The 11,691-nt window shown below is 46.0% G+C and overlaps 1 protein-coding gene across 2 annotated transcripts; it reads right to left on the bottom strand.

Annotated features, from left to right (window-relative positions):
* Nucleotides 1–621: 621 nt before the first annotated feature.
* Nucleotides 622–7,175, bottom strand: LOC119154667 (agouti-signaling protein-like). 2 transcript variants are annotated; one of them, XM_037402527.1, is made up of 4 exons: nt 7,121–7,175; nt 6,843–6,997; nt 3,246–3,307; nt 622–1,665 (listed from the first exon to the last, which is right to left on the bottom strand). In XM_037402527.1, exons 2-4 carry the CDS (start codon nt 6,994–6,996, stop codon nt 1,489–1,491), a joined length of 393 nt encoding a protein of 130 aa, XP_037258424.1. In that variant the 5' UTR covers nt 6,997; nt 7,121–7,175; the 3' UTR covers nt 622–1,488. The 2 variants fall into 2 exon arrangements, with proteins under 2 accessions (XP_037258424.1, XP_037258423.1); XM_037402526.1 differs by lacking the exon at nt 7,121–7,175 and having other exon boundaries at nt 6,843–7,017.
* Nucleotides 7,176–11,691: the final 4,516 nt, after the last annotated feature.

Below are 11,691 nucleotides of genomic sequence, written 5' to 3'. Positions count from 1 at the left end.
AGCTCTGAGGTTTGGGCTGATTATTATTAGAAGAAAAAAACCTTCATCTGGCTTGAGCCTTTTCGGAGTGTCATCTGTGTCATCTTTGCCTGCCTGCCTAGAAGATTTTTATAGCCTTCATCCATGTTTAGAAATAAATCAGTAAAGAATTTTCTCTCAATTAGACATGCAGAGAGCATTAGAAAATTCAGGATTGGGATTAGAAAATTAATGGTTAGAAAATATCTGATTGTGAAAGCTGAAGATCTTTGGTGTGGACATGGGTGCAGCCATCTGGTTGGCAGGTGGAGTGAACATGGAGGATGCAGTTTTAGCCCTGGGGGTGCACGCGGCTCCTGTGGACACTGGCAATAGCAGTGGGATGAAGGGAAAATACTAAAACCAAGAAAGGCCCACAGAAGAAAAAAGTGTAGAAGATGGGGGCAAGGAACATTGTGGATACAGAGCAGAGGAGGTAAGAAGTAAAAGCTGGAGTTTGGCAGATGAAGAGTCTTCGATGTTGGGGACAGCTTCTGGGTCTGCTCCCCCCGGCTCCCCCGTGAGCACGCACCCCGCTGCTGGCAGTGTAACCACAGGTTCCTTCCTGTGCCATCTCGGGTATCTCAAGGGTAAGGCAGAGCTTCAAGAACAAGAGAAAGATGTCTTCTAGACACCTGTTTGCTTCACCTGTACCTCTAGAGCTGTTTATGAGCCTTGGAGGATTGGTATGGCGTTCGGTAAGTTTTTTGCTCCCTCTGGGCGCGGGTTGCATGCAGCACATGGAGGCTGCCAGCTGGATTCATGCTTGGGGTAGGTGCTGGGAGTTGCCCGTAGTAAGAATGGGCGGGGAAAGACAGACTGATTGTAATGGCCTTCTTCAAGAGTACATGTGGGATACACATTCATTTTTTGCTGATCTTTCCTTTCTTCCTCAAAGTCCTGAATCCGTGTTCCTGTGGGAAGCCAGTTAACCCTGAAGCCTGCGTTTTCAGTGTGATGTTTTGGCGGTGCTGGGAGCTGGTGCTGGGAGCTGGTGCTGTGTGGTCCCTGTGGCAAACCCAGGCTCGTGTCCTTCACTTCACTGCTCTAGTGAGGCTGTTTGCGTGCCATTGGCACAGGTTTTTTAGTGCTGGTTAGGCAATGCTGCAGTCTGTGGTTAATGCAATCCTTAAAAAACCCACAAAAACAAACACCCAAAATCCCAATCAAACAAGAAACCCCCAAACCAACAGGAACCAAGAATTCTTCTTAAAATGTAGGTCAGTTTTGCTGAAAATTCCTCTTCAATGTCCATCTCCTTGGTTGTCTGCTCCCTCAAAAAACTTCCTATCTATGGTAGCATTAACCCCATGAAAAAAAATTGCCATTGTTTGTTTGGTTTTAAGAGGGGCAAATCCAAGCCTCCAGCTTCAAAGCTCTCTACTTTCATTGCTATACACATGGGGCAGTTTGCAATATATGCTTGAGAAACTAAGAAAGACAGAAGCCTTATTGCGTTCCCAGTTTGGCTTAGCACTTTGGGTTTAACATTAGACATTGGCAGATGGTCTGAAAAATACGGCATTTGCACAAAGCACAGTAGTTACAACATGAATTCAAGTGCGGTTTGCAGGTTTTGAAGTTTGGCACACAGTCAGCAGCTGGTGTGGGCCTTGGTTTTGGAGATATCTTCAGCTCAGCATTTTTCTAGAAGAAAACACATGGAAATTCACATAAAGGTGACATGGGTGTGGGTCAGGATAAAGCATAGGTGCAATGAAAGCAAACTGTGAGAGGAGCTGGCTGGAGATGAGCAGGCGGTTGCCAGCAGTGAGACCTGTGTTAGCAGCAGTGCAGAGGTGTGGTGGGACTGGATCACGGGAAACACTGGCTGGGGACCAACCTCCTGAACAACATGGTAAACCTCCTGAGCCCCCCATTCTGAGCAGCTGGAAACGTGACTGGCTAGAGCATTGGGAAATGCTCTGTAGGGAGCATGTGGCAGCTGAAGGAAGGGATGGAAGAATCTGCAAAGGTAATGACGTTACAAGTAACATAAAGTAAGGAATTACTCTTGGATCCCCAGACTTTTCAAAGGAAAGAGTGAAGCCTCCCTACCAATCTGTTGGAGCTACTGTTGGAGCTCGGTAACTCTGTGCCACCAGATTTGTGCACGGGAATTAACTACAGACACGGGTAAGTGAGCTGAAGAAGATCTCTCAGCCTACCCAGGGAGTGCCACTCATCTGTCCGTGCTTTGGAAAGGTGGAAAACTTGGGGTTGGTCAGCGTGTGCCTGGGACCAGGGGAGATCGCTGCAGCCCTCCAGCCACAGGCACCCTACACTTCAGCTCGGGAGTTCCTCAGGAGTTTCAGTTTTAAGGTAAAGTGTTAAGTGGTCTCTAAGTGCTTTAGGAGCCTTTAAGCCAAAATACTTTGGCAAAGTTTGGTCACAAGAATATCCTGCTTTGAGCTGAAGGAACTAAATGGAACTAAATGACATCCTTTTGAGCCTGGGTCATCCCAGGAGTTCAGGAAGTGTTTCTAGGAGGGTTATTGGCACAGGGAGTCAATTAGAAAGGAAAAGGACCTTGAAACGTTTCTGCTTGCAGCAGTGACTGGTTTGGCTATAAATGGCTATCACAACACATTAAAAATAAAGTAAAAATGCTATTTTCTACTCTTCTAGGCAATCTCTGAAGTACTGGACCCTGTAATACTTTACATTCGAGACCTATGGGTAACGTCACATTGAGGAAATCCATCAATCTGAATTTACTGATCTGGTAAAATCATTAGCTAACATTTTCAACCAAGTACCAGCTTCTTTGTATGCCTCTGCTTTAATGTTTCAGCACCTGCAGTTAAAACCCAGCAGACAGAAAGCCTGTGCCCCTGGGCTGCAGAGCCTGAGGGTGAACCCACACAGTGCGGCTGGGAATGGTCCCTCTTTATGGCAGATGCCTCGATAAATTTACAAATAATTAAATCAGCTCAAGGTTAAAGTAACTTTTGTGTAAAAGAGGTCTGTAAAAACCAAAAGCGAAATCATACCCAAGACGACCCTTCAAACCCAAACAACCACCTCTGAGTAATCTAAGATCACACAGTTTTCTTTCCACCATTAATGTTTTGCATCTGTTTTTACAGTATTTAGAGCTTCAAATTGTATGTCAATTATTTAAATTGGGGTATGGCAGTAAAAGCCTTGCAAATGAGCACACTGAGGAAAACTGCAGAAGTAAGAAACCGCTCTAATTCAGCAGAGTTCTCTGAACAGCCACCTACCTTGGAGGATTTCTTGTTCTCTGCCTCTTTCCTGCTGACTTTCTGGGATCTTTTAGTTAAGTCTTCAAAGAGAAGAGCACAACATAATATTAAATCAATTTTACATCATGTGTTATTTAATTGAGATGCTTAATAGTATTTTTGTGGGAGAGAAGGCAGACAACCTGCACAGCCACCTTGTCACCACGCACGTCGCCTCTAGGAGGTGACCCCCCTGCACCAGCGGGTCCAGACGCACGTGGGCAGGGGGCTCGGCGAGGCAGAGGGGTGCTGGTGGCAGGGCTCTGGAAGGGCTTTTTCACACATTGTTTGGTCAGGTGTGAGCAAGAAAATAATTTCAGAGAAATAAAATTAAAGGTCTCTGTATAAAAGGTAGGGTTACTTATGCACATTAGTCACATGAATAAAAATGGGAAAAACCTTTAGAATCCTGTATTTTTTTTCCTCTTAATAGTTGGTGTTACCTGCATAGTTTTGCAGGCATTAATGAGCGTACGCTGGTTTTCGCAAGCAAAAACCTCTTTGCTGATTTGGCATAAACTCTTCATCTGTATGATCCCACCTTTCCTTCTTCATTTTGGTCCTTTTTCACCCACCGCCTTGTTTTACAGAACATGACTTGCAAAGGCGTTTCATTAGTGTGCCTGTAGCTTTGGAAGGTTTGTGAATATTTGTAGAGTTGAATCTTGGATCTGGTAAATTTAGCGTGTGTGTGTTCAGATTATGCCCGATGTAACTTCTTTTTTTCTTTAGATCAAATCGCTAATATTTGTGAACTTCCTCCTATTATCCCTTGAAGTCTAATAGCATTTACTGCAGTTGTTATTGTCATTATTATCATTCCAACTCTAACGCTGTTTATTACTACGTATAAACTCCGTGACTAAGACTTCTCTTGGGATCAACCCTGCAAGACTGTTCAAGTGTGAGACACTTCCCAGCTCCCTAATCTGGTATGGTATGTTTAATATCTTTATTCTGTGAGTGTGAGGTCTGTAATAAGTGCTACCTGTATGTAACAAAAGACTGGGATGAAAAATTTACATATGCCCACCAATGAATGATAGACCCTTGTCTATTCTAGTGTTTGCTCTCCATATCTTTTTGAATATTTAATGATTGCCAGGATTTACAGAATGAAGAATACATATTTTAGGCTATTTTGGGGAGTTTCATTTATTATCCTTTTGTCATTTTAGGTAGGGTTATACACTTCTAAGAAACAGTGGGAAGGAAAACTATACTTCAAGAACATAAAGTTATTGCCATTTAATAAGAGCATGTCTTTACGGGGCCTTGCTCTAACTAGGATTAGTGGTTTGGATCCAGTTCCAGCTGGCAGATTATGCCAGCTTTGTTATGCTGCCCTTTGAAACTTTCTGATTCTAACCAAGATGCTTGTAAGCCATTTAATTCTACATGAATTTAATTTTCTGCAGTACAATTGTACAGGATTGTCTGGATTGCTCCATCTAGAAAACTGTTTCAACAACATTCAGTGAAAGGTTATATGAAGTGACCGAGCAGAGATTTAAATATTGGCATGATGTAAACATGCTTTGATTGTTCCGGGGAATTTGGTGAAGAAAACGATGCTCAGTGGGCAGATGAGAGGGAGATGCAGAGATGCCTTTTTTGACAAGTGAATGCTGTAGTTGTCTCTTCTGGGTTGGGTAAAACCCTTGCTTTTCCCAGCTGGCCTCTAATCTCATATTCCTCTACCTACTGCATTTCCAACAGCTGCCCAGCGGGCCAGCTCCTTATACAGCTCGGCTGTGACGATACAGGACAACATAACAGGCTTGTGAAGATACTGATAGCACGCACCGCTGAGCCCTGTTGATACAACTGCAATTTGAAGAGCTATAAAAAGCGTGTATTAATTAATGATTGAGTATTTTACCAGCCGATGCTAACAAATTCTCTGCTTACCTTTTAATTCCATCTTGGTTTTTATTGAATTTGAGTTGGTACCACGAGCACTCTGATAGATTGATTGATTGATTGATTGATTGATTGATAGGTGTGTAAACAGCTGATTGCAAATGAATTTCATTACTCAAGCATGGCTATGGCAACATTTAAAACTGGAGCCATAACATGACTGCCTGCATCTCTGCTGTGTGTGGGCAACCAGAAGGAACTGGACTTGGTATAAAGAAATGTCACTGGGATAGGAAGGTCTATCCAAAATGTTTAAACTGATCTGATGAGAAATCTTTCTGTTGGCTAATATAAAAATAGATTATGTATATCAGCATGACAGATTATAAGCAATAAATTATAAAGAAATTGATATTATCAGGAGGGGAAGGGTGGCTGTGGTTATCTAAACACTCGCGATATTTGCTTTAAATCGTGGATATTTGCTGAGCATGCTGCTCAGATGAATGCGGTTGGCAAAGTGATATGGCATGGCACTGCCCACCTGCCATGTTTAAGGCACAGGCACATTTTTGTGAGAAGATAAGTGAAATCAGCTGAAGGGAATGCATTTTGTATCTCTGATTTTAAGTGGAATAATAAAGTTATTGGAAGTGTGAGACTGAAGGCATCTAGGATCACAAGGACTATGAGATGGAATAGCTTGGGAAGCTGCGGAACAGCATCAGCTTTACTAAGCTTGCAGTTAAGCAACCTTGAGTTAACTCGGGATTCGAAGGTTCAGCTTTCATTGGAAATGCATGTGTGGGGCAACTCCTTCTCCTTAAAGAATTATTGTCCTCAGCAAGCGTGCAGAGAAAATACAGGCAGCCAGGTAAGAACCCAACCTGCTTTAAGCAAAATTCCTAAAAGCCTGTGGAAAGAAGCTAACCACGAGAAGCTTTATTTTTGATCTGTTATATTTTTGATACAGTTATGGATGATGTTCTGCAGCTAATTATCCTTTCTTGGAAGGAAAAAGTTGGCTTAAATTACATTGAAAGAGTTAGGGCAGACACTAGGACAAAAATTTGTGAATGGGTAAGCATTGCCCTGACAAGGGACTGCCCTAACAGGACAGCTGCTCACCGGCCCGTAACAGCAGCGACATCGCTGGTCCTGTCCTGGGTGAAGGGATGAGCCCTGGCTATCCTCTGCAGTGCTCTTTTCTTCCCCTGGTTAAAAATTGTTTGGCATGAAAGTAAATTGAGATTGAATTTATATTTAATTAATACCTTACACTAAATGAACACCTTAGAGAACTGTTGAGTTCTCAGCCACAAGAGCAGATCCTAAAAACCCCAAAAAGTTAGGTTGACTTCTTCTCTTTGCACTAGACTTTCTGGAGTACTGGAAGGCTAATGCCCGTATTAACGGCAGAACACTTCTCTAACATAAAAACACTTACAGTATGAGAGGAGCTGAAGCAAAATCTGTAAGATGAAACAAATTTATGTATTTAGTTAGTTGTTTAGTTTTTTGCTCTAAACTGTGGTTTGCCTTGTTGCCGTTCTTAGCTGCTGTGGCCGTGTTGCCACTGCAGCTCCGCGTACTCTGAGGCACTGGGGTGCAATTGCCACGCTGTGGTCAGCTGGCCAAGCAGCCCACAGCAACCCACGGCTGTGTTTGCTGCAAACCTTGCTGATTTGGCACCGAATGGCAGGTTTTACCAACCGACTATGGAGATGGGTGGGAGATCCGAGAGGTGCATTTTGTTGCTCTTCGAGAGGCTGCATTCCGTCTTCTCCTCAATCACCATGTGGGAAGCGGCAGCTCTCAGCAAACTGTAGCAGAGCAATAGGCTTAGGAAGAGGTTCTTGCTTTCCATCCTGTGGAGGAAAAATTCCATTGTTATGAAAACCAAATTGGTCAAAACCTGCACACAGGAGAGACGCAAGGATACAAATCTCAGCAATGGCTTTCTGTCATGCTGTGCAGCTTTAGCAATGTACCTCTGACAATTCCTTTGCTTCCAACCCTTTGTCTCTGATACCAGCACACCTAAGATTGCAGTTGTCCGAGTGGGAACAATGCTGCCTTAAATGTAACTCTCACAGATGGCCTTTTGTTTTCTAACACCCCCCCACCACCCCAGTTCTTTTCTCAAAAGGTTCAGATTTCCCAAAAGCTGTGTGTTCTTGCCACTGAGGCTTAGTGCTGTGTATTGTGTGACCAAGGGGGGAAGAACTGCTGCAGTCACTTTTGCCTGGCTCAATCACATCATCAGATTTTTCCCAGAAAACCTCGTTTAAAAATTTGTGCTACAAAACCTGGAAAAATGACAATAATTTAAAACAAACCCACAAATTATGTTTCCTATTAGTTTTTGCCATTTTGAAACAAGTCATTGAAGAACTGTCTTGTTTTATTATACACTGATGTGGCTGCTCTGGTCCTATGGTAAATCATAGCCATAACTCATGCAAGTTATAGAACACCCAGTGCTGTAAATCATTTATGGGTCTTAGGGTTTAGTATGTACTTAATAACTTCTGAGATGTAATGAATTCTAGGGAATTTAAGCATGTTTATGGAGAAGCCTGAGCTCTGCAGGATGTGGCTGTGGGCCTTGGAGGAAAGCCAACGGCCCTGGCCGAGCCCCGCGTGAGCAGTGCAGCTCTGCAGGGTGCACAGTGCGTGTCCCCGTCCTGGTGCCTTTTTACGTGGTTGAGGTTGATTTTATTTCCATCTGCATTAGTTTTGTGCTGTGTCAGAGGTAGGGGAGCCTCCCCTGGGGCACTGCAGCCTCCAGATTTGTGCCTGGCTTTGGGGCAGTGAAAAGCCACTAGGAGCAGTAAGAAGAGGGAGTGAAACCAAATGTTTTGAGCTGTTAATCTGGTTGTAATTACTTAATTACCAGAGAGTTAAGATATGCAGAGTTGCTGCATTGGAAGAGCTTCAGTCTAACTGCTGCTGCTAAGCCGGGTCTGTGTGACACCTGCTTTTACAGCCTCCACTGACCCCACTCCCTGGAGAGGCTGCACGCTGCACCCCATTCCATGTGCTTCACTGGTTTCTCCAGCCTGTCCCACCGGCCATGCTGGTGGGAAGAGCGTCGACACCGCTCACCTCGCTGGCTGCAGCTGCACTGCCAGGACCCAGCCTCGGCGGGGTCCTGCCAGGGTCTGCGGGGCACCTGGGCTGGACCCCCGGTGATTCAGGGACATCTGCACAAGCTGCAGCTGAGGCGGATGCATCCGAGCTCAGAGCTTTCCAGTAGGGGAGATGAACATATAGGGAAGCAAGTGCTGCTCTTTCACCGCCCTCACTGTAAAAAATTCCTTCCTTCCCTGTATGCCCAGATCCTGTGAAAATCAGCATACTTAAATGCTAAACAAGCTAAGATTTCTTTAAGTAAGGTATTTTATTTGACCAACTGCGCATTTGGAAACGTAGACCAGCTTTTGGGAACACAAGCCATTATTCAGTTCTTTTTGAATTTTAAGCATATGCCTAGAATATGAACATCAGCAGGGATAATCAGCTTGGTAAAATTAGTTACGTAAAAAGAAGTTCTAATTGGGACCTGAATTTTTGGTTATGACCTAAACAGTTATCTACATATATAAGTGTGTGTTAGAACAGTCTTTAGAAAGCATCAAGAAATCTCAGTCAGGTTTGGGCATCTTCTGTGAAAAGAAGTGGGGAAAATGATAAAAGGGTATCTCTTCTGCATTAAAAAAAATAATAAAATCAGGCTAGGTTCCTGACCTAGCAAATGTCAGGTGGTGGTGGATGCCCCGTTCCTGGAAATGTTCAAGGTCAGGTTGGAGGGGGCGCTGAGCAACCCAGTGTGGTTGAAGACGTCCCTGCTCCCTGCAGGTGGGTTGGACTTGGGTGGCCTTTCAGGTCCCCTCCCACCCAAACTGTTCTGTGGTACACGGCATGTCTAGGACAGGTAAATGTAGACATTTGGGCTTTAATTTTTCCCCTGCTCTCAGCTGGAGTGAAGAGAGCAAGCTGTGAGCTGGAAGCTGTTTATATTTGCACATGTGGTGTTCATGCTGTGGGTTTTGCTTTCTTAAGCAACTTTTTAGCCTAGTCGCAGGATACGCTGTGGAACATACCTATGCCTTACAGGTCAGTGCATGCTGCCCATCTGGCGTACTGGCACAGCTGGCACATGACTGTCTGTTGGAGACCATGTCAACATGCCCCCAAAGTACTGTTTAGGTAAACTTCTTCTGTCCCAGAATGTTGTTTCCATTGTAGTTCCTTGGCTTTATCTCAGCAAAACTGCCAATGAATGCAATTGTGCCTGTGCAAATGCAACAAAATAGTAAAATTCTACAGCTTGCATGTGTTCGCTTCAGGGTGACATGCGAGTACACTCTAGTGTTAAAATGCAAACCTAGCTGCATGTGTTGATTTGAATTCTTGTGCACATGGGGGGCAGAGAGTGGGTTGCCAAAAGCACTTAGGTGGGAGGAATTTTACAGCCTTTGAGTGACTGAACCTGGAAAACGTATATATTGGTGAATATACATTTTATCTGAAAAAGGTAACACACCTTGGAGCAGCGTAGACTGCTAGATGTGTGCAACAGGGAACTCTGAACAGCGTTCAGAGAACACAGCAAGCAAATAACAGCATATGTGTAGTAAAACTGATGATTACGGATAAGAAACCTGGAATCTCCGAAAGCAGCAAGATTAGTAGCAGAAGGTTACAACAGCAAAGTAGACATTACTGCATAGAAAATTCTCATGGTGTAGAACCATTAAGAGCAGACACAGATGTTTGAACAGAATTTAGTCTTCAGAACCAAAGGAGAGAGGGGAGCAAACTAATCCAGCGGACTTTGAGAAAACAGATTTCTGTAAGTTCAGAAATTATGGGTAAAGCTCCACAAGAAACAAAGCTGAAATGAAAAACCCCCAGTATTCAGAAAACTAACTTGTGGTTAGAAAGCTACAATGAAACTGAATCAAATGATTAAGAGCAAATATCTGGTGATCTGTTAGAAAAAAATATGCTTAGAGCAATTGACACAAGTTTGGCCTTCTTGTTAGCTGTGAAAGGAGGGGATTACACATTTTTTCAGTTTGATTTTTTTAAAAATTTGAGATTTTTGAAGTTGTAACCATTTGGTGTGATTATTAACCCTCTAACTCTTGCAGCTGGAGGAAATAAAACTGAGTGGAACTTTTTGAACTGCTAAGTCCAATACATAGTTATCCTCCACAATCAGCGCGTGTCCATCTCTTTGTAGGTTCGTGACAAGTTGACCTATTATTGCAATTGTAGAGCCCTTCCACACCTCCCTGCTTAATTGCCATATAGAAATTAATTGTCCTTTTAATTTTCAGCCTGACCAGTCTGGGGAAGACATCAAGTACTTCATCTGTTTATATCTCCCTGCTCCATTGACTGCCTGAGTCACCCTGGCTATTCTCCGCGCCTCCTTGGCTGTGCGGCTGTGCAGTTGTGTGCCTGGGTGGCTGTGCAGCCGTGCGGCTGGGTGTCTGTGCGGCTGGGTGTCTGTGCGGCTGGGTCTGTGCGGCTGGGTGTCTGTCTGTGCGGCTGGGTGTCTGTCTGTGCGGCTGGGTGTCTGTCTGCGGCTGGGTGTCTGTGCGGCTGGGTGTCTGTGCGGCTGGGTGTCTGTGCGGCTGGTGTCGTCTGTGCGGCTGGGTGTCCTCTGTGCGGCTGGGTGTCCGTCTGTGCGGCTGGGTGTCTGTGCGGCTGGGTGTCCGTCTGTGCGGCTGGGTGTCTGTCTGTGCGGCTGGGTGTCGTCTGTGCGGCTGGGTGTCCGTCTGTGCGGCTGGGTGTCCGTCTGTGCGGCTGGGTGTCCGTCTGTGCGGCTGGGTGTCTGTGCGGCTGGGTGTCCGTCGTGCGGCTGGGTGTCTGTCTGCGGCTGGGTGTCCGTGTGCGGCTGGGTGTCCGTCTGTGCGGCTGGGTGTCGTCTCGGCTGGGTGTCCGTCGTGCGGCTGGGTGTCCGTCTGTGCGGCTGGGTGTCTGTCTGTGCGGCTGGGTGTCCGTCTGTGCGGCTGGGTGTCCGTCTGTGCGGCTGGGTGTCTGTCTGTGCGGCTGGGTGTCTGTGCGGCTGGGTGTCTGTCTGTGCGGCTGGGTGTCCGTCTGTGCGGCTGGGTGTCCGTCTGTGCGGCTGGGTGTCTGTGCGGCTGGGTGTCCGTCTGTGCGGCTGGGTGTCCGTCTGTGCGGCTGGGTGTCCGTCTGTGCGGCTGGGTGTCTGTGCGGCTGGGTGTCCGTCTGTGCGGCTGGGTGTCCGTCTGTGCGTGGGTGTCTGTGCGGCTGGGTGTCTGTCTGTGCGGCTGGGTGTCCGTCTGTGCGGCTGGGTGTCTGTCTGTGCGGCTGGGTGTCTGTCTGTGCGGCTGGGTGTCCGTCTGTGCGGCTGGGTGTCCGTCTGTGCGGCTGGGTGTCTGTGCGGCTGGGTGTCTGTCGCGGCTGGTGTCCGTCGTGCGCTGGGTGTCTGTCTGTGCGGCTGGGTGTCCGTCTGTGCGGCTGGGTGTCTGTCTGTGCGGCTGGGTGTCCGTCTGTGCGGCTGGGTGTCTGTGCGGCGGGTGTC

Source organism: Falco rusticolus, chromosome 10 (genome assembly GCF_015220075.1).
Source record: "Falco rusticolus isolate bFalRus1 chromosome 10, bFalRus1.pri, whole genome shotgun sequence".
In the NCBI taxonomy this organism is placed as follows: Eukaryota; Metazoa; Chordata; class Aves; order Falconiformes; family Falconidae; genus Falco; species Falco rusticolus.
This window is presented reverse-complemented; position numbering and strand designations above follow the sequence as displayed.

What these genes read in the sequence shown, in the direction of transcription:
- LOC119154667 (XM_037402526.1), bottom strand. Translation starts at nt 7,017, where the DNA reads ATGGAATTTTTCCTCCACAGGATGGAAAGCAAGAACCTCTTCCTAAGC. An exon ending in CCCACCCATCTCCATAGTCG is followed by an intron (nt 3,308 to 6,842) that starts GTTGGTAAAACC and finishes TTCTCTTTGAAG; the next exon opens with ACTTAACTAAAAGATCCCAG. An exon ending in AGAACAAGAAATCCTCCAAG is followed by an intron (nt 1,666 to 3,245) that starts GTAGGTGGCTGT and finishes GTTTTCTTCTAG; the next exon opens with AAAAATGCTGAGCTGAAGAT.